This window comes from Drosophila subpulchrella, chromosome 3R, assembly GCF_014743375.2.
Source record: "Drosophila subpulchrella strain 33 F10 #4 breed RU33 chromosome 3R, RU_Dsub_v1.1 Primary Assembly, whole genome shotgun sequence".
Lineage (NCBI taxonomy): Eukaryota > Metazoa > Arthropoda > Insecta > Diptera > Drosophilidae > Drosophila > Drosophila subpulchrella.
The window spans coordinates 2,372,233-2,392,259 of NC_050609.1; the positions used below are offsets into that span (position 1 = coordinate 2,372,233).

Consider the following 20,027-nt stretch of genomic DNA (forward strand, 5'->3'; position numbering starts at 1 on the left):
ACAATCTTCCTCGCCACGATGCGCATGCAGCCAAACAGTTCACACTGTGATAATGGTTGAAGTCACCGCTAGGTCTATATCAAGGGCTCTTACGTTTGCTGACAATTACGTATACGCCTAAGGTTCCCAAATTTCAAAAATATATTTTCATACAATAGCGATATAAGCGATATATCGGTTAAAAATATCCGATATGTATTTTTATTTAAGAATATCGATATATTGTTATTTTTATATATTTTAAAGGTGTCAACCCCTTCCTCTTCCTCTTCGTTTTCAACCAGCAAATTGACTGGTTCAGCGCTGCTCAAAATAAAAAGATTTGAATACCTCGACCAGGGAAATTGCTAAATAATGGTAGGAAACAAGTCACTAGATCAAATTCTACTATTGTGAGTAATTAGCCATGGTTAATACTCCCTAATTCCCACCAAAACCTCACCCACGTGTGACCGCCGCTCAACCTAACCCCACTTAACCCATGTTTCCTCCTACAAATCCACAGGCTGCTGCACCCAAGGATATTGAGAAGCCCCATGGCGGCGATTCTGCCTCTGTGCACCGCATCCGCATCACCCTGACCTCCAGGAACGTGCGCTCGCTGGAGAATGTGTGCCGCGACCTGATCAACGGTGCCAAGAACCAGAACCTGCGCGTCAAGGTGAGGATTCTTTACACTAAAGGATCATTTTGCATTTACCTGGAGGCTTTGCGTTCGTCCAGACGCTTAGCCTAGTCTTTAATAAATGCCAGAGAAAATGCCTGAGTCGGACATTATTTCCGCGCTTATTACACGAGTGCGGGAATATCACATGGCTCAGGCTACAGTACCCTCTATACAATATAGAACTCCTATCTAACTCTTGTATTTCTCAATTTTCCAGGGCCCCGTGCGCATGCCGACCAAGGTTCTTCGCATCACCACCCGTAAGACTCCTTGTGGTGAGGGTTCCAAGACCTGGGATCGCTTCCAGGTGGGTTCAACTAAACAGCATCTGGATAATTCTTGTCCAATGGGCAGATCTGATATCGTGGTTGGACATTCTATCAGTCCTTCTACAGTATCTATGATTTGCCCAGAAAAAACGTGTTCTCATAGTCCACTTTGTTGGTATTCCTCACAATTTGGCTCTCCGAATTCGACAAATATAACAAATAGTGATGCATCGTGTGTACGGTTCCGATTAACAATGATATATCACTTAAACAAAAACCAATGTACCATGGACTTTCTTATTTTAATCTGTTCTTGTATTTAATTTTTATGATATTCTTCTTTTTCCAGATGAGAATCCACAAGCGCATCATCGACTTGCACTCGCCCTCCGAGATCGTCAAGAAGATCACCTCGATCAACATCGAGCCCGGCGTAGAGGTTGAGGTCACCATCGCCAACTAAGATCGGCAGATGCCACTTTTTTTACACCCCGAAGAGTTTGGCGTACAATAAAAAAACCAAGAACTTTTCCCAAACATATTTGGCCAGCTTTATTGTGCGAAATCCTTTGGGGAACTACTTTACTGGAATGTAATAGTATAGAATGTTAGAGTAATGGAATGCTTTATATTGCTTAGGCGTTTGTCTAATAGTAATCTGGAACTGGGGCGCAGGCGATCTTGACAAAGTCGGCATACCGCACCGTGCTATTGTTGTTCACATTGGCCTCCCGGAAGATGTTGTCCACCTCGCGCATGGACAGACCCTCGCCCCAATTCTGTAGGAGATTGCGCAGCTGTCGTGCGGAGATGGTGCCCTTGTTCTGAGGATCGGCTGCTTTGAAGGCGGCGATCACCTCGTCCGGCAAACTCTCCACCTTGGAGTGCTGGTGCATAATGTCCAGGAAGTCGGCGAAGCTCATTTTGCCATTCTTCTGCTTCAGGTAGGAAACCAGTTCTTGAATGGTCGGCGAAAGACCCAGAGAACGCATGATAACCTGGGGAAATGAAGAAATTCTTATTGTCTTATTTCTGGGGTGAGAGGCCCACTTACAGTTAGTTCGTCCAAATTGTTGATTTGGCCCGAACGGGCGAACAGATAAAAACATTCACGGAACTCTGGGGGTTAAAGATAAGAAATGTTTTCAGAATGAAGTCATCAATGAGTCGTAGGCATATTTACCATCAATATCCTGTTCCTTGAAGTAACGAGCCTGGAAAAATAGTTGGGAAAATTATATAGAAAGTTGCATAAATACAAAATGGTTAATGAGGGCAGTCAAGTGGAAAGTGCAGTTATGAAAAAAGAAAGCCATTTCTTGTTGGAATGTATCGCCTGATCTTATCTATAACTCACCATAACTAAGGAGCTTTTATTGCACTTGCACTTAACAGAAATCAATAAATAAATAAAGTAAACAAGGGATAATAAATAAATTAAACGAAACGTAGAACTCAAACAGGTAGCAGTCAGTGTGACCAGAAATCAGTGAGACCAGTTATGCTTCAAATTAAATACCACATATTCAGCAATAGTAATTGGCGGGACACTCCCAAATTCAAAAAAAAACTTTTTAAATATGGTTATCCGATTTTATTCAAGCGAAATCCTAATTCTCCATTACAAACTTTCACGGTTTTGAACGGGCTAGTAGGTAAAGGCCAATAATATTAATGTTCCAGATTTTTAATGGGCTGGTTAATAAAGACCAGTGACGGTGGAAACTAAACTTTATTACATTTCAAGGTATATTAAGAACCATTTCTCTCAAAGCTGGAGGCTTGACTAAATTATACTATCAGCTTCAACCAACTTTACTACCCGTCATATATCCATTTCTTAACGATTTAATAACCACTTTCCATCCGAAATAAAACACAATTTTAGACTTTAAAATGTATTTACCTTGCGACACAATTACACAAGTCAGAGCACACTGTTGTATTTAAATATTAAAACAACATCATTTAGTTATTGTACAATAAAAAATATCTGCTTCCCTTTGCATACAAAAAATCTGAAACTGCACCTGATGATCTTAAAAACTAAGTACGTCCTCATCAAACAAGAAGTGATAGTATATATATGCGTGCGAGCCCCGGACGGCGCCGCTTCAAATGATTTTGTGAACATCAAATCTAAGAAATATAACTTAAAGAAGCAATAGGCTAATATTTTGTGTCCAAATGTTGTAGATAGTCGAAATATTAGTTGTATTTGTGGGTTAGGTCTGTAGTTGTGGTTGGATAGTTTATGGGCCGTTTCTGGCTAATGGGCTCTAAAGCGTTCCGTCTCATATACACAAAATCGTAGGCATAAGTACGTCGGCACACTTGCTGGCTGGTTAATGCACGTTGATGATGGACTCGCGGCCCTTTCCGACGCCCACCCAGCGTACGGGAACGCTCAGCTCGCTCTCCAGGAACCGGACATAGCTCTGGGCATTCTCCGGCAGCTCCTTGAAGTTGCGTATGTGCTCGGTGGATGTCTGCCAGCCTGGCAGCACGGCGTACTCCACCTCAATGCTTCCCAGTTCGGCAATGGTGCCTGGGAAGTGGTCGAGCTTCTCGCCACTGGGCTTCTTGTAGCCCACGGCCACCTTGATCTCCGGCAGCGTGTCGAGAATGTCCAGCTTGGTCAGACAGATGCAAGTGTAGCCGTTGACCAGCGACGTGTACTTCAGCAGCGGTATGTCCAGCCAGCCGCAGCGGCGCTTTCGCTTGGTAGTGACTCCGATCTCGAAGCCTCGCGTCTGCAGCAAGTCGCCAATTTCCTGGATAATAAGAGTATATTATAAGCAACGTTATGCAAACAATTAACCAAGTTTCCACTCACATTCAGCTGCTCGGTGGGGAAGGGTCCATCGCCCACTCGCGTCGTATAGGCCTTGACCACGCCAATCACCTCGCCAATCGTCTGCGGGGGCAGACCCAGACCCGTGAGAACTCCGCCAATGCTGCAGTTGCTGCTCGTCACATACGGGTACGTGCCGAAGTCAATGTCCAGCATGGCCGCGTTGGCGCCCTCGACCAGGATCGTCTTGCCGTTGCGCAGGGCGGTGTGCAGGAAGCAAATGGTGTCCTTGACATAGGGACGCACCTTATCCGCGTAGTCCTTGTAGCGGGCAAGCTCCGCCTCCACGTCCACATTAATCGATGGGAACAGGCGCACGTGCGTGGCAACAATAGACTTGAACCTAATGGGGGTCAAAGAGGGCGGTTAAAATCTGGGTTCCCCGAGTTCCCCGGGCACAACTCCTCTCACTTGTCGCTAAACAGGTTGAAGTCACCGAGCAGTTCGCCCACTCGGATGCCGTTGCGAGTGGCCTTGCTGGAGTAGGCCGGACCGATGCCCTTCTTGGTGGTACCGAGCGACTTGCCGCCCTTCTCGGCCTCCTGCATGCCATCGACATGCTGGTGGAAGTCGAACACTAGGTGGGCACGGTCCGAGATGATCAGCCGGTTCTCCGGAAGCTGCAGCCCCTTGGCCTCGTTCTTCAGCACCTCGTCGAAAAGCGAGGGCAGGTGGATGACGACGCCATTGCCTGTAAATGTCAAGCCAAAAGTTTTAGTATGCGTTCTTAATTTGGGGGATTTCCCCATCCGCAGAGCAGTGGCATTAAATGAGCAATAAATAACCAACGAACTGCAGTTGTGTGTCATGTGATTGCAACGGCAGTGTGATTTACGTAAGGGGTTCCGAAATTGGGTTCCGTAATGGCCTCTGCAATTGCCGAGAACTCGTTTCGGTAATTGGTAAACTTTAAATGGCAGGCAAGTATATATAATATACTTTTTAAGAAAGGAAAGAAACTAAAATGTTGTTTTTACAGATCCTTTGTATTTTTTACCTAAGACCCATAAAAACTAAAACAATTCTACGATCGAGTTCTCAAGTTCCTAAGAATATCTCTGGGTTGTGTTTAAAAGCTTTTATAACAGTCTTGACTAATCACCTAGAATTAGTCTTCAATACTTGGACTTTCTTTAAGAGTCCCTATAAAAAGTAATCAAGATAAGGCGTTCTTTGTTTGACTTTAATGTCACATAAGAACCGTTAAGAAAATCGTAAGATTAAGCCGCTTTTAAAGGCTGATATCTAAATCGGGGAGAGACATTGTTGCATAACAAACAGGCAAGTTGACGAAACGGGAGTCCATGGATCCAATTTGGAAATCATATTGCCAAGGCACGCGAGCCGGCTCAACGAACGGGGTCGTTTGGAATTGAGCACCGAGCGGCTAGGAAATTAAAAATAATAAGTTAATTGCCTGATTAGAATAATTTTCCGTTACATGTGAGCCCGAGTGTGTTTGTGGCTGAGTGTCATAAACGATATCTAAACGGCAATAGCTCTCGGGGACTTGTTATGGGGTTTCGCCGCTGGGTTGGTGCGGTTCTGACTATCTCATAAATTAGTCTTGTGACAAACGATGACAGTGCGGATTGGGTTGTTGCTCTGGACAAACAGTGTCACCCACGACCGCACACCCTACATGCAACATCGATTAAACTTTGACAAAGTTACAAAAATATTGACAAACAGGCGGTGACAGTCAGTGACGTCACTCTGGCACTGGCTGACACAAAGGTAATATACATACATTGTATATGTATTTTCCCCGGCTCTGATTTAATTATCTCAATTGCTTATCTACAGAAATAGAATGTAGAAAACCTTTCATTTTCATGGGCATACGGTGCACCAAAGTCGAAAAACAGACCAACTGACCCGCAAGCCAATGTCAATGATGCACTAAATCTTGCCAGAAATTCCTCGCCTACATCTGCCTTTGTATATATCAGAATAATAGATTCGGAATATAGATGCATGCATATATGTTTGCTCGATACGTTCAATTTCAGTTTCCCACAGAGCGAGTAAAAGCTCAAAGCAAAACAAACCGACAACAGACCGTATATTTACGACCTATACTGTATGCGAAAATTCTCTGTATATATATAAAAATTTCAAATCAAGAAAACAAAAGTGGGATGGCGTAGAGGAAAGGAATCGCTTTTTTACTTTCATTGACAAGCCTTCTCTATATTTTTTCCAACAGAAATAACGTATACTAAGGAAACTCAATAAATGTACATTATTTATATGGATTAGGTGGGAGATAACTGAGGCAAAATCAGTCCCTAGCACATTACTGCTTATAAGTAAGATTGCAGTGTTAAAACTTTAACGCAGTAGCATAACTAATTTGGTATTTTCGAAAATTCCTAACATTTCAACCTAAGTTTTTTTTATATAAAAGATATATTCCTATACTGCCTTGAAAATATTGGAACAAATTTAAACTAAAAATGGAGAAAAGAAAAGTGGGATGACGCCTGCTTACTTTCATGTACAAATTTTCATCATTATAGAACCATAGTTCTAGCTCGCTTTCTTCTCAAAACTGCATTGATCCTTGCAGATCCTGGCTATATATTTTCCAGGTCCTGGTACTCAACTTACCGATGACGGAAACGCACTTCTCGTTCACAACTCCACTGGGCAGGAGATGAAAGTCGAACTCCGTGCCATTAGCCACCACTGTGTGTCCAGCATTATTGCCGCCCTGCGGAGAGAAAAGATTGAAAAATTAGCTCTACATTTCCCAGATATACAAAATAAGTATAGGTGTTGATATACAAAATTAGCATTATTTGTTTTGCTTTCGCTTGTGCGGCGGCAGAGCAGAAAAACAAAGCTTGTGTGAAAAATAAATAAATATTATGGGTATATTTCGCAAATTGAATAACACATAGCCCATCGAACGGGGAATATTTGTCCCACGTGCCCAGATATAATATCAAATGACAATAAGCGAAAATGTTTCCACACATACAGATAACTACTACTATATTCACGTAAGCACTCAAAACATTTAATGTGTGTTTCCTTTTCATTTTGGCAACTGTACAAAAAAAATTTCTACATTTTGCTAATCTAACGAAATTTGTTTTCTATGTATATTAATACACTGTAAGATGAATACAAAAAAAACGATTAGCGGCGGAAGAAGAGTGAAAATTCTGGAACCTTCACAAATCATTGCTAAAAACCAAAAGCAAGATAATCAAAATGTTTACGCGGTGCCAAGGAGAGGGCTTATGGCTTATAGTCCGGGTCTGTGATAAGATACGGGGAAATGGCGAGATCGCAATCTGGGGTTCCCGGTTCCAGTTCCCGTCCATGGCCTTTCGCGACGCAATATGCGGAATTCAGAATAAAGTTACAGATACAGACTATAAAATACATAATATTGTCGTAATCGGAATCACCGTAGGGGCGTGTCGGTCGTGTGACTCAGTGCGATAATCAACTGGGGATGTTATTATATAAGGGGGCACTGATAACACCTCTTTGATTCTGCTGAACCACTTTGATGAATAGAGCCTGCTCTCCGCGGCATATCGTCCATTGAACTGCGTAGGTGGTTCTGAGAAATCAACAAGTTGTTTGGCATAAACAATCCATTAATAACACGCAATGCCCTAATCCCGCGGATGTTTGCATTGCCGGAGTTCTGAAGAATAGAGCTCGCCGGGAAGTCAGTAATTCTGCTTAGGATGCATTTCCAGAGGTTCTACGACAAAGTAGAACCAAGTTTCTGGTGAATGATGTTGGCGGTTATGTAAACTTTGGCGGTTCGCCGAGCGAGCAATACAGATGTGTGCAAGAGGGACGGGGATAGGAATTAACGTCAGCCGCGAAAGAGACGGCGAGTGAGGTGGAAAAGAGATGGCGAATCACAAGTGACGAATTTTGCTGCGCCAGCATTGTTGGCAGACTTGCTGACGGAAAAATAGTGCTGTTGGCAGAAGTAGCTAAACATCCTAAGCTGGATTTTGGATGTAGGACAATGGGAATATTGACCGGACGAAGCTGTTTTAGGAAAGATAGAATTGAATGACCATTTTCCTAGAAAACTAAAGGTTCAATCAGAAGGCGAAAACATATTTGGTTCATTGTTGATTTTGAACTTTTAGGAACGGATACAGTAATCAATCATTTGGCTTTTCAAAATCGTAAAACACACTTGATTTTTATTTTTTAAGGGAGGTTTGGTTGAGTTGCGTTTCAAAATCAAGGTTTCCTTTACCAAAATTTCTTTAAAATTTTTTGACTTCGAGATTAGATATCAGTTTGCTATTAAAATGTGGGTTTTTGATTGCATATTATAATCCAGAATTGTTAATGCTCTCGATATATGTTTATTAAAAGGATTAGCATGAAAGTAAAAAAAAATCATTAAAAAAGATCCCTGATAATCAGAAAACTATAAATGATGGAGCTTAACCCCAATTAAGCTAAGGAAATCAGTCTTTTAAACTAAGTTAAACTCCTAGAAATACGAATAATCGAAATCAATATAAAAGCGTTACGTTCAGAAGTTTTCTAATTTACAATATAATATAAGTTAATTTTGTCGATCAAACGCAGTGCTATCTCTACTGATAAAAAAAAATCAATTACTCAATTTCTGAGTTAGCCCCCTATTTATTTACATATATCTTTCAGTGAAACTAATTAACTGAGAACTTTTTATGTGGAACTTCATATCAGCCTGATCTTGGCTTACGACACCTGCTGCATCTGGCTAATTCCTGACCTCCGAAACAAGCCAGATGCGGCGTGAAACCCGCTGTGGGGGCAGCACTGCGGCATACACACCAACACAGGGGAACACCAGTGGAAGTGGGAAGGGGAGGTGGAGATAGGCGCACACATGCGCGCTCCGCACGAACACTTGGACAAACAGGCCCACGGACGGACACGGACGCACACAGACGCAGCCACATGGCGGGATGGAAGAATTGATAAATACAAATGGGAAAGCATGCGGCGGCGGCGGCGGCGGCCGAAAAGAGCGATAGTGTGTGGTTGGAAAAAGGTGGCTCATCTGGTGAAATACGCAGATGCTGGGTGGCTGGGTGGGTTGTCCTTGGGCAAGGATACCGCCCGTTATCAGTGCCAGTTCGGAGCAGACTTTTTGATTTTCCCCCCTCTCGGTTATGCCCCGTTCTCACCTGACACCTGCACACGATGTCCACATCGGAGGCCAGCATGTCCACCACTTTGCCCTTGCCCTCGTCGCCCCACTGGGCGCCCAGGACGACGTCCACCTTGGACTTGTACATCTTGGTGCGGCCCTGGTGCAGCTGCTCGTAGTGCGTGCCGTTGGTGGCTGACATTTCCCCGGAGCGGTACAGAACGGATCAGATCGGATAGAATCGGATCGGAGCACGGAACACGGATCTCGGAAGTCGAAGTCTCGGTCAGGTCGTCCGCGAACACGTTGTGATTATACTCTGCTGGCTGCGCTGCACCAGCATTTGGCTATAAAACAAACAGAGGGCGGTCTGGCGCGGACACACGGTCCTACTGCGCGGGGGATTTGCCGCGAGCCGTCGCGAGGGTAACACTAAACGCGTTGCGTGGGTGGACATCATACGGTCTTATTTAAGCAATTTCAAGTGATATTTGTAATCAGTATTTTGTTTTAAGCGGACTAGATGTCATATTCTCTTTTTAGGTATCAGATTTGCTTTAAGAAGCTCAAAACTATTAAGTTTTTTAAAAATATATTTATTTTTCAGTTGAACAAGTTGTATATCTTATAATGCCACAAACAATTAATGGTGGAAAGTACATCGATATTGTATAATATTGATCACATATGAATATAATAAATAAATTTCGAATGTACAAAAATATATTGATTTAACGGAAACTATCACAGAAATCATATTCAAAAAACCGTTTTTTAGAGTGAACGCTCTTTTGAGATTTTAAGGTAACACTACAAAATGATGGTCATACTTCAGCGATCAGCTGTTTCCGACCGCATTATTTTGTTTATTTTATTTGACCATGTCGGAAGCCGAAGAAAAGTGTCACTTGTAAGTAACTAAGCACTGTTATACAGAATAACCATCTAAAAAATTTAATCTCTAACAGCTGTCGGGAAGTGCCCTTTAAGTACACCTGCCCCAAGTGTAATGCCCTGTACTGCAGTGTGGGATGCTACAAATCCAAGGAGCACCTCAAATGCTCCGAGGAATTCTACAAATCTTGCATTCAGGACGAACTGTCCGGAGCCACGGTGACGCAGGAAAGCCAGGAGGACGTGAGGAAAATATACGACATATTGAAAAGGATGCGGGAAACGGACAATGGCTTCTGTCCCCAGGATTTTGATAATGATGGGTTGGAAAATCCTTTGGATTCGGACGGTGGCGATGAAGGAGAGGCAGAAGAAGACGACGGGGAAGAGGAGATTCCCGGAGAGGAAGATCTACTTGAAGACGTCGAAGAAGACATTGCTGCACGACTAAAGGGCGTCGATATCAACGATGCAGATGAGGTTTGGAGCCGGCTAACCACGGAGGAGCAAGAGGAGTTCCAGAAACTAATTACGAACGGTGACATCATGAAGCTCATGCCGGACTACAAGCCTTGGTGGATCAAGCCGAAGAACTCCAAGATTGTGGTGATTCCCACTCCTGAAGAGGCTGCCAAGAAACAGAGCTCTGCGCCCGAAATATACGGGAATATCGCCAAGTTTTCGGACATTTGTAAAAAGACTCCGTCGCCGTGCCTGCACTTCAATTTGTGGAACATCCTGAGCGCCTACGCCTGTGTGGCTCGCTTTTTTGGCGGCGAACAGAGAACCAATGCCAGCGAAGCGGTGGCCCATCTTGTGAATCTCAGCGCTACCTTAAAGTACGGCACCAACTTCGAAGATGCCGAGGACGCCATTGTTTCCGTCGAGATGGAAGCCATCACAACGGGCAATGGTCCTGCGGGAGCGGCAGCCGTGGGAAGTGCAGGAGCAGGCGCGAATTTCCTCGTAGAAAGCCGGGAGCAACTGCAGCAGGATGCCCGCGCGTTGATGGCTACGAAGGATCACAAATTAGCTGCCCTCAGCGATGTACTCCACCTTCTACAGCAGACAAAGGCAATGAGCCGGCGGAAGAATCCCCAGGAAGCCGAGTTCCAGAAACTATTTGCCCTGGCCAGCGGAAGTGTGGAGCTGGATCGCACAAAACTGGCCCAGTTGGTCCGAAAGATCGAGTTCATGCTGTCGTATGTGGCGCGGGAAGAGGTCATTTGAGATTTCCGTCAGAATATAAATTTTCAAATTCCATACGCTTGTGTTTCTTCTCCCGGTTTTTTTTTGGCCTCAAAAATGGAAGGGATCTTCGACCTTTTACTGCAGCCTTTTCTGCACATACTTGTAAGTAGTAAGACAAATTTTGGAAGTATTGTTATTTAAATATTTGACAACTGCTCAAAAAGTAATGAAATTTATCGATTAAATAAAACATTTTCAATGTTTATCAAAATAATGCAACATTTTAAATGGTTTTTTAAATGTATAAATTTGGTGGGTTTTGCCCCACCCCAACCTATACAGTGAACGTTTTCAAAAAATGGTCACCCAAATATTAAAATCAAATTTTTTCTTCCCTCTACAAATTGTTTTCTGTGGTCTTAACCTTTTGTATGTTACTTTAAGTCAAATAGAAAACGTTTAATACATATGCACTTTAAAAAATTAACTTAAATTTAAATTTAATCCTGGTATATTTGTGGTATTTTTAAGAAGAGTATTTTTCTCCTCCCCGCTTGGTATACTCCAACGGCCAAGGCACGGTCACACCGCACATAGTTTTTTTAGTTTTTGGCGATTCCAGACACACACTCGAGTTGTAGTGCTTTTTTACGCTATTTTGTTATTTGGTAGGTGGTCGCTCTACTTCGGAATTACCTGTCAAAAAAGACAACTACGGGCACTATTTGACAGCGATTCAAAATGCAGTGCAGCTGCAGCAGCAACAACAACAAAAGCGATCGCAATTTAGAACATTTCGTGTAAACGCGTTTGGGTGTAGCGGAATTTCGCTTCCCAGTGTGTGTGTGTGTGTGTGTGAGTGCGCCCCGAGAGTGTGTGCTTGTGTGCGTGTCGGTGTGCGTCTGGCAACAACAAAATCCAATCGGCCAGCAAGTGCTCTTCGTACGCTTCGCCTGCTAAAAATTAGTGCAAAGCGAACCATTTTAATCGTAGCAGCACCCTAAAACCTTATGTAAGGTGTGCTGGAAAACGATGCAAATATTTACAGTCAAACGGGCCAGAGAGACAAGTTCAATCTCAAAGATAAACGAGTTTCGTAGAGGTGGGATGAATTGCGTAGGGGGAGGGGGTTCTTATCGCTCAAGTGTGCGACGTGTTAGCTCAGGTGGTGTGCGTGAGTGTGTGTCTGTGTGAGCCGTAAAGTTGCTTATCTATCTCCACAAATATGCGAAGTATGCGTCAACCTGTTTGTAAACTTTCTGTTGGCCATTTCCACACTCACGAATCACGAAAATCGCAAAGAGCCGCGATTTTACATTTATTATTTATAGCCGATGATGAGGAAAACCCGTAAGCGCATCGTATATGCCGATGACGCCCAAATCAAGTCAACCCAAGAGATTCAAGATTCCATACTCGTCATCAATTGCAGAGAGTTTTTGTGTGGAGGTGATTAAACACCAGCTACTATTATTATGTACATATGTATGTATAAAACATATAACCGGTCAATGTCTGCTGATAACATAACCGTTATACGGTTATGCGGGTGTGTGCGTGGAACTTAAACCGACTGCATTGTTTACAAACAGCTGATGCAGGGAAACTCCCCTGATAAGACCCAGTTTTCCCACCGGAAAGTACAAAAATAATATCTACACAGAAATCAAAACTGATAGGGCACGATAACTAATTTGACAATTTAAGGAACAGATAACAGACAGTTTTTGTTCATTTCAATTTGATATTGATAAATCTTTAAAATAATAAAATTGTAACTCCTTTGATAAGATAACCAACTTTCCCTCTGGAAAGCAGAAAACATTAACGCACACAGAAAGAAAATTTAAATGTTATAAATAGTATACCGAGTGTGTTTATTAAAGAATAGAATGAATACAATATGATGATGTGGGATATAAAACATGCTTTATTGATTTATTTTAATATGATATCCAAATCAATGTGTTTCTCTGTGTGCACTACACATTCCTTAAGTTTCACAATGAGTCAGGGGTGATAAGTCCAATCTTTATCAATGGGGACACTCGGCAAAGCCATCAAGAAATAGGGTCGTTGATAAAGCTCCAATAATAAAAGTTCTAACTGTTGCACCAATGTCCAGGAATTCCTTAATCGAAACAAATTAGGCAAACAATTAATTTACTTTTTCGTGTGGGTATAGTATAATGTTTAACAAACGATTTGTTGGCCCAAGATAAACACTACGAAAATACAAGTTTGCTTATAAACAAAGAGCCTTTTTGTTGTTGCTGTTACTGCTGCTGTGTGGATGTTGTTTATGGCGGCAGCGTCTATTTACGTAACCAAAACTCATATTTTATGATTATTGCGCTTAAGCCCGGCGTGTGTGTGATTGATTAATATCGATTGGAACCCACAGGAAATGTCCCACCACAGCGATGATCAGCTCCTGCAGGCTGGAAGCGAATCCTTCTGGGAGCCCGGAAACTATAAACGCACCACCAAGCGCATTGAGGATGGATACAAGTGAGTGGATAGTCCCCAGGGAGTCTTAATGCACAGAGAAAAAACCCAACGTCACTTATGTCATCCCAATTTCGTCATATCATTATTTATGGCATTTTGTTTGTTTTATTAACGTTTGTTGAATACCAATTGATTGAATTTAACATTTCTATGTATTCAGTAGGTCATGAAATTTCATCAAATTGTGTGTGAAGAGAATAGGAAATAAAAGGGACCATTTATAACAGCATGATTGGTATTAGTACTCTATTTATATCATTTGTTTTTGAGATACGTTTTTAAGTTAAATTGTATTGCTTACACTTGGATACTAAATAGGAAATGTTATTTTTAGTAAATGACTGAACTTATAGTTTTTCTCTGTGCATTAAGACTTGGACCTTTGGGTCATTGCCAGCCGAATCCATCGGAACTCGAACCCAAACCCAAATCCAAACCGGTTTGCATTATTATGATTTTTGTCTCATTTCGCCCGCAGACTCTGCAATGACCTACAGCAACTGATTCAGGAGCGTGCCGAAATCGAGAAGGGATATGCGAAAAGTTTGCGCACCTGGTCAAAGAAATGGGGTGAACTCATTGAGAAAGGTGAGTGAGTAGCGGGTGGGCGGTGGTCATGAGGCAACATCTGTCATGTAAGCCTGCTATTTGTTAACACATTCATTCACGAGCTTTGAGCCCAGTGGAGCATCAAGTGACCCGCTCACGCTGAATTCCCACCACTTATTTGGCCCACTGGCTGTTCTTATTTTCTACATTCTGTACATCATTCTGAGCATTGTTGTTGCCGTTGTGCGATAAGTGGCTTAAGCTATTAATGGTTTTTTTTTTTTACCTTTTTCGTTACCTCGTTTTTGTCGGTGGTACTCAGCAAAAGATTCGCACTGTGGTTCAAAGCTACCGGTCCAATTTACTAAAATATGTTAATGAGCAGCCAGAGCAAAGTGTTTAGATTAACTAATATAAACATTTGCTTAAACGCACACTTTGTTCTATACTAAAATACAATTTGGCAGAGGATGTGCGGAAAGAGATAATTAAGAAAACATAAAATAGATCCGAACAAACAATACGATATTCTTACGGTTTGCTAGATACCTTTGGTTTGGTAGATACCTCAGAACTTACAAAAAAATCGTAGAATTTCTTTCAGTTATTAAATCTTATTAAAAATTTAAGGTCATATTAAACCTACCACCCGACCAATTTATGATAAGAAACCTACTTTTGAACTACTTGGGATTGTTTTTCTTGGTTTGGCTGGCGCCAAATGGCTGTTAGGGCCCACAGCAATAGTCCATTCCTATTCCTTATTTATGGAATTGGGTCTCTGACCATTTTTGTCGGATGTCCGGCACAGTGTGCGCGCTTCTTCGTGAAATGAAATCGAGTACAGCGCTTGCAAAGTTGGAAACCGCTTTGCCTCATTGCTGCTGCTGCTGTTTCTATTGCTGCTATTTTCTGTGACCGCCTCTGCACGGAATTCTCAGTGTCCACTTTCACAGTAACCAGCAATGGGCAATTGCAAAAGCGACTACCACTTCCTCCGCCTCCGAGTTCTCTTTGTATTTTCTTAGCTGGCCAGCGTATTTGTGCGGAATTTGCCTAGCTGCGTCTGGCCAAAGATACAGATGTACGAATACAGATATACAGATAGATAGACTCGCAGCCACAGATACGTAGACTGGGAGGCAGAAGCGCTGGCCAGTGGCCCATTGCCCGGCAGCAAAGCAAACCGGCACCAAAGCGTCGCTTGAAATGGTTTCAAAAATCAATGCGACGGGGAAAATAGAACGAGTTATTTCTGTGCTAAGCGTCTCAATTTCTATATATCATTGTCTGTGTGTCTTGGCAGGGGGAATTGGGAATAGTGAGTCGTTCGTTAAGCAAACGAGTTCCGTGCACTGCCAATTATAAGACGAGCATCATATCAATTTGATTGCGGTGTGCTATAGCGCCCAATAAAAAATGCCAAAAATGTGCGATATTCCTCGATCGCAGCACCCATACAAGCGCGCTCATTCTTTCGAACATATTATATTTGCCATACCTATAGCTATAGCTACATATATATCTTGCGGCTGCGGCTGATTAGATAAACCAGGTGAACGAGGGGCCTACGATGACGTCAGCGGCAGGCAACTCGACTTGGCGACACGCTTGTAATCTGTTGTTAATTGAGAATCGCTATAAAAGATATATAACCCATGCTTGATTTGTTTCAGGGCCGGAATACGGAACCACGGAGGCAGCCTGGAAGGGCGTGCTGACCGAGTCGGAGCGCATCTCCGACGTTCACATGAAGATCAAGGACAACCTGTGCAACGATGTCAACAGCCAGATAAAGACGTGGCAGAAGGAGAACTACCACCACACGCTCATGCAGATCAAGGAGCGCAAGGACCTGGAGGATCTGTTCAAGAAGGCCCAGAAGCCCTGGGCCAAGCTACTGGCCAAGGTGGAGAAGGCCAAGGCGGACTACCACTCGGCCTGCAAGACGGAACGCAGTGCCACCAACCAGGAGCGCAATGCCAACGCCGACAGCTCATTGTCGCCGGATCAGGTAAGAAACTTCCAAAAGATCAAGAAAGAAACATATGTGTTTTGCATTATGGCTGGAGGTTTTCCATCATCAATTTGAATTTATATTAGGAAAATAAATTCGTACCTTACTTAGTTGAGGAGGTTCATTTTTTATTTACATATAGCAAGTTGAAGGATTTGTTTAAGATTGCAAAAACATAATTACATTGGTTGGATTTTTATTTTCGTTTGCTTCATGTATGTATGAGTCTAAATTCCAAAACACTGTACTCGTCAAGAGAAAGTGAATAAGCATTCGATTTTATTTATGAGTTTATAATCAACATTGTTTCTTACGAGGCTCTAACAAATACATATTTCAAAAAGAGACTTTAATGATCAAATAAAAGATGATTCAAAAAAGGCATGTTTTCTGAAATATTTAATATCAACCATTTTCGAAAAATCTTTTATGATTAAATCTTAATTTTAATTAATTATATAATATTTCAAACTATTTCTAAATCGTTTCTATTTTTCTTTAAACAGGTGAAGAAAATGCACGATCGAGTGCAAAAGACCAAAGATCAAGTGCAAAAGTGTCGCGAGAAGTACGAGCAGGCGATTGCCGAAATCACCAAATACAATTCGGTGTACATTGAGGACATGACATCCGTGTTTGATAAGTGCCAAACCTTCGAGAAGACGCGGTTGCAGTTCTTCAAAGAAATCCTGTTCAACGTGCACTCCTGTCTTGACCTCACCAAAGTGCAAAGGTGCGAATTAATATCGATACGATTTTAAACTACAAATGATATCATACCCTTTCTGTCTTACAGCCTGCCCCAAATCTACGAGGAGTTTTCCCACACGATCAACAATGCAGACCAGCAGAAAGACCTTAAATGGTGGTCGAACAATCACGGCATCAACATGGCCATGAACTGGCCCTCATTTGTGGTGAGTTTGCTGTTATACTGAGGCAAAGCTCAGCCGCTAATGGAACTTCCGCCTTGTTAACAGGAATACACGGAGGAGTTCCGTGACATTGCCAAGGGCAACAAATCAAAAGAGGCACTGCCAGCAGCACCCATCACGCTCATCAATCAGCGACCTGTGGCCGAGGATGTGCACGTAAGCCGAGTTGACTACCGAGTAATTAAAATCAGACTGAGCCAGTTCTTTAGCAGGAATACCCCTCGACGAACAGCCTGAAGAAGAACACCAGCACCTTGAGCAGTGTCAGCAGCAGACAAAGTGTGAAGAGCGAAATAGCGACCACGCAATCCTCAGCCACCACATCGGAAGCCAAAACGTCGGCGGCAATTGCCGGGACTGCGACGGCAACAGCAGCAGCGGCCACGGCGGCATCAGCGGCATCCAATCGCAATTCGAGCGTAACGTAAGTTGAAACAGTTTGTATTGTTTTGAATTACACTCGGATTGCTCGCTGGCTGGCTGGCTGGATTGCCGGCTGGCCCAGAGACACGTCGCGTTGAATGCGCTCATTTTCATTGAACTAATTGATTTCAATTTGTATACACAGCAACGGCAACGGCAAAGTCGATGCAAATCCATTCGACGAGGAGGAGGAGTGGGACGAGGGCGACAACGTGCTGGTGGACAACGGTGAGCCGGGCGTGCCGGTCAAAGCGCTGTATGATTACGAGGGCGCTGAAAGTGATGAGCTCACATTCAAACAAGGTGTGTGTGGAAGCCCTCCATATGATAATCTCCACTGGTCTTTGGTCACCGCTCACCGCTTTTATTCACCCTTTTCACCCGGCTCATTTTCAGGTGATGTTTTCGAGAAGCTCGAAGATGAAGACGAACAAGGCTGGTGCAAGGGACGCATGAATGGGCGCGTCGGCCTGTATCCGGCCAACTATGTGGAGACCGCGTAAGCCGGCGAGGCGGAATAGTGGAAGTCGTTAAGCAGATATATATACATGCAGATACGTATATGTAGCATTACAGCGAGGTTAGAGACGCATTACGGATTGCGTATACAGTAAATGAGTCGTTGATGAAAATATTACCATACATATGTATTAGAAATTGTTATGAGCAATCGCTCGCACTATGGGTATTCCGATAGTGCGGCATCTGAGGGATTGGGCATTAAATCTCCTTTCGAGCAATGGATGCACCGATACCGGCGATACCGATCAACCAACCAACCTACCAATCAACTCACCAACAGTAGCAATGCGGCCGTTAGATGGCCGATTCGATCATGCAGATACAGATATGTAATAGAAAACTTAGCGAAAAGTCGTCAACAGAACAATAAGTGTAATCGTCAATGTATGAAATGGCATTACAAATTAAATGTATTATGTAATTTATGCTATGTATAACAAACTGAAACTGAAATTATGTATTTTTTGTCACGATGCGGCCGCAATTTTACTCCCTCTCTGTGCCGTAAACCTTTTTTGTGGTCAAATGGGAGGCGCAGCGTAATCTTTGGCATATTTACAATATAGCATTTGTAATGCGTTTCTTGAACATTTTATTATTTATGAAGTTTTGTGTATACATACGTATTGGATTATGTATACTGTACATGTACATTTTAAAATGACTTAAATTATTGAAATAAAACAAACAAAACCTGAGTCTTAAAGTTTTATTTGGGTGAAATTAAGATTTTTTTATTTCTTATATTATACATATTATTATTTTTATGATACATTTTTTAGTAGTCAATAATTTTGTTTTCATTAACTTTTCAGATTCTGCCCGATATATAAACATTATACTTGAAATTCGTGGTATGCTTTTAGGGTTGGAAATTAAAGATTAAAGTATAAAGAGGGAGTGTCACAGTTAGGGGTCACAAAGCTAGCTTGACCCAATTTCAATTTTTTAAAGTTTACCGATCTAACTGACTTTGATTGAATTTTAATAGTTATGTTACTCTTTTAAGAGAATATAAGTAAATATAATTTATTAAAAGATTGCAACTTGATCATTTGATACGAATTGCGTATCACCTGCTTCATAAATTATCGAATATTTTTAAGATTCGCTCTTTCTGGCCTAACTGGAATAAACCTTATGATACTTATCCTTCAATCAATTAAACTTTCCCAGCATGCTGGTAAAATTATTTTTCTTCAAAAACTACCTAGAGTCAACTAAATTAAGCCATGATGCTGTGTGCCTTAATTAGTTTTTAATTCTTGTTATACTATACTTTAATTTGCCATCTTAATCATACATTCGCCTACACTTTACTCTGCCCCATAGAATTTCCTTTAGTTCTGGTTTATTGTTTATTGTTGTAGATAAATGGTCGTCTGGTTAGTTTATCTAAAATAATTGAAAAGTACAATGAGAATATATTATTAAAATATTATTAGATGAATTTGATTTCGGGCCTATTATTTTGATACTTGTATAATAACTTGGTAAGCAAATAATAATAAAATTATTACAATGCCGTATGCAGTGTGAATTCACCTTCATTTATTCGTTTTTGCTACAGCTCAGCAATTTACAACATTTCAATTACCTGGCAATCCGTATTGACTTGTCGTTGCGCTCTTTTCGGAAGTTGCCGAGAACATTGGCTATCTGAAAAACGTGGAAAAAATGCAAGATTGCATTTGCACTTTAAATCAATAAAGCATAAAAAGTTGTAGTTTTTAAATTATCCAAAACGCTGTTTACTAGAAAAACATATGTAAGAAGTAAAAAACATAATTCAAGATAACGTGGTGCAGTTCAGCAACTACATCGCAGTAAATAGCTTCAGTGATGGGAGGCCATTTAAAATTTGTAAAATTTCCTAACAATTACGATTAATTTTGCAATATCAACTTAAAAGCTTTTTTCCTAACAATGTCTTTGGTGATGATCGTGCCTAATTGTGAACAATATATACTTTTTACCTTGTATGCAGTGACAGCATAACGAATTTGTGTTTTTTGTAATCTTATGTGGAGAATCATTGCGTTTAAAGACCCGCTCTAGCGC

At 41.9% G+C, this 20,027-nt stretch overlaps 5 protein-coding genes across 7 annotated transcripts; 3 read left to right on the forward strand and 2 right to left on the reverse strand.

Annotated features, from left to right (window-relative positions):
* Positions 1-214: 214 nt before the first annotated feature.
* LOC119563355 (40S ribosomal protein S20) lies at positions 215-1,469 on the forward strand. Its single transcript, XM_037876705.1, has 4 exons — positions 215-357; positions 506-661; positions 885-974; positions 1,286-1,469. The coding sequence occupies exons 1-4, from the start codon at positions 355-357 to the stop codon at positions 1,397-1,399; spliced, it is 363 nt and encodes a 120-aa protein (XP_037732633.1). The 5' UTR covers positions 215-354; the 3' UTR covers positions 1,400-1,469.
* LOC119563354 (calmodulin-like protein 4) lies at positions 1,464-2,422 on the reverse strand. Its single transcript, XM_037876704.1, has 4 exons — positions 2,294-2,422; positions 2,120-2,150; positions 1,991-2,055; positions 1,464-1,934 (listed from the first exon to the last, which is right to left on the reverse strand). Exons 1-4 carry the CDS (start codon positions 2,294-2,296, stop codon positions 1,584-1,586), a joined length of 450 nt encoding a protein of 149 aa, XP_037732632.1. The 5' UTR covers positions 2,297-2,422; the 3' UTR covers positions 1,464-1,583.
* Positions 2,423-2,833: 411 nt separating this feature from the next.
* LOC119563524 (adenylosuccinate synthetase) lies at positions 2,834-9,259 on the reverse strand. The gene is made up of 5 exons (XM_037876994.1): positions 8,962-9,259; positions 6,404-6,506; positions 4,202-4,481; positions 3,773-4,133; positions 2,834-3,710 (listed from the first exon to the last, which is right to left on the reverse strand). The coding sequence occupies exons 1-5, from the start codon at positions 9,124-9,126 to the stop codon at positions 3,282-3,284; spliced, it is 1,338 nt and encodes a 445-aa protein (XP_037732922.1). The 5' UTR covers positions 9,127-9,259; the 3' UTR covers positions 2,834-3,281.
* Positions 9,260-9,720: 461 nt separating this feature from the next.
* LOC119563526 (zinc finger HIT domain-containing protein 2) lies at positions 9,721-11,153 on the forward strand. Its single transcript, XM_037876995.1, has 2 exons — positions 9,721-9,834; positions 9,893-11,153. The coding sequence occupies exons 1-2, from the start codon at positions 9,806-9,808 to the stop codon at positions 11,046-11,048; spliced, it is 1,185 nt and encodes a 394-aa protein (XP_037732923.1). The 5' UTR covers positions 9,721-9,805; the 3' UTR covers positions 11,049-11,153.
* A 426-nt stretch (positions 11,154-11,579) lies between these two features.
* Positions 11,580-18,413, forward strand: LOC119563523 (protein kinase C and casein kinase substrate in neurons protein 1). Of its 3 annotated transcripts, XM_037876992.1 has the most exons (10): positions 11,580-11,677; positions 13,414-13,520; positions 13,999-14,108; positions 15,746-16,083; positions 16,593-16,819; positions 16,883-17,003; positions 17,067-17,177; positions 17,231-17,445; positions 17,590-17,747; positions 17,841-18,413. In XM_037876992.1, the coding sequence occupies exons 2-10, from the start codon at positions 13,417-13,419 to the stop codon at positions 17,945-17,947; spliced, it is 1,491 nt and encodes a 496-aa protein (XP_037732920.1). In that variant the 5' UTR covers positions 11,580-11,677; positions 13,414-13,416; the 3' UTR covers positions 17,948-18,413. The 3 variants fall into 3 exon arrangements, with proteins under 3 accessions (XP_037732920.1, XP_037732921.1, XP_037732919.1); XM_037876993.1 differs by lacking the exon at positions 11,580-11,677 and having other exon boundaries at positions 13,397-13,520; XM_037876991.1 differs by lacking the exon at positions 11,580-11,677 and having other exon boundaries at positions 17,234-17,445.
* Positions 18,414-20,027: the final 1,614 nt, after the last annotated feature.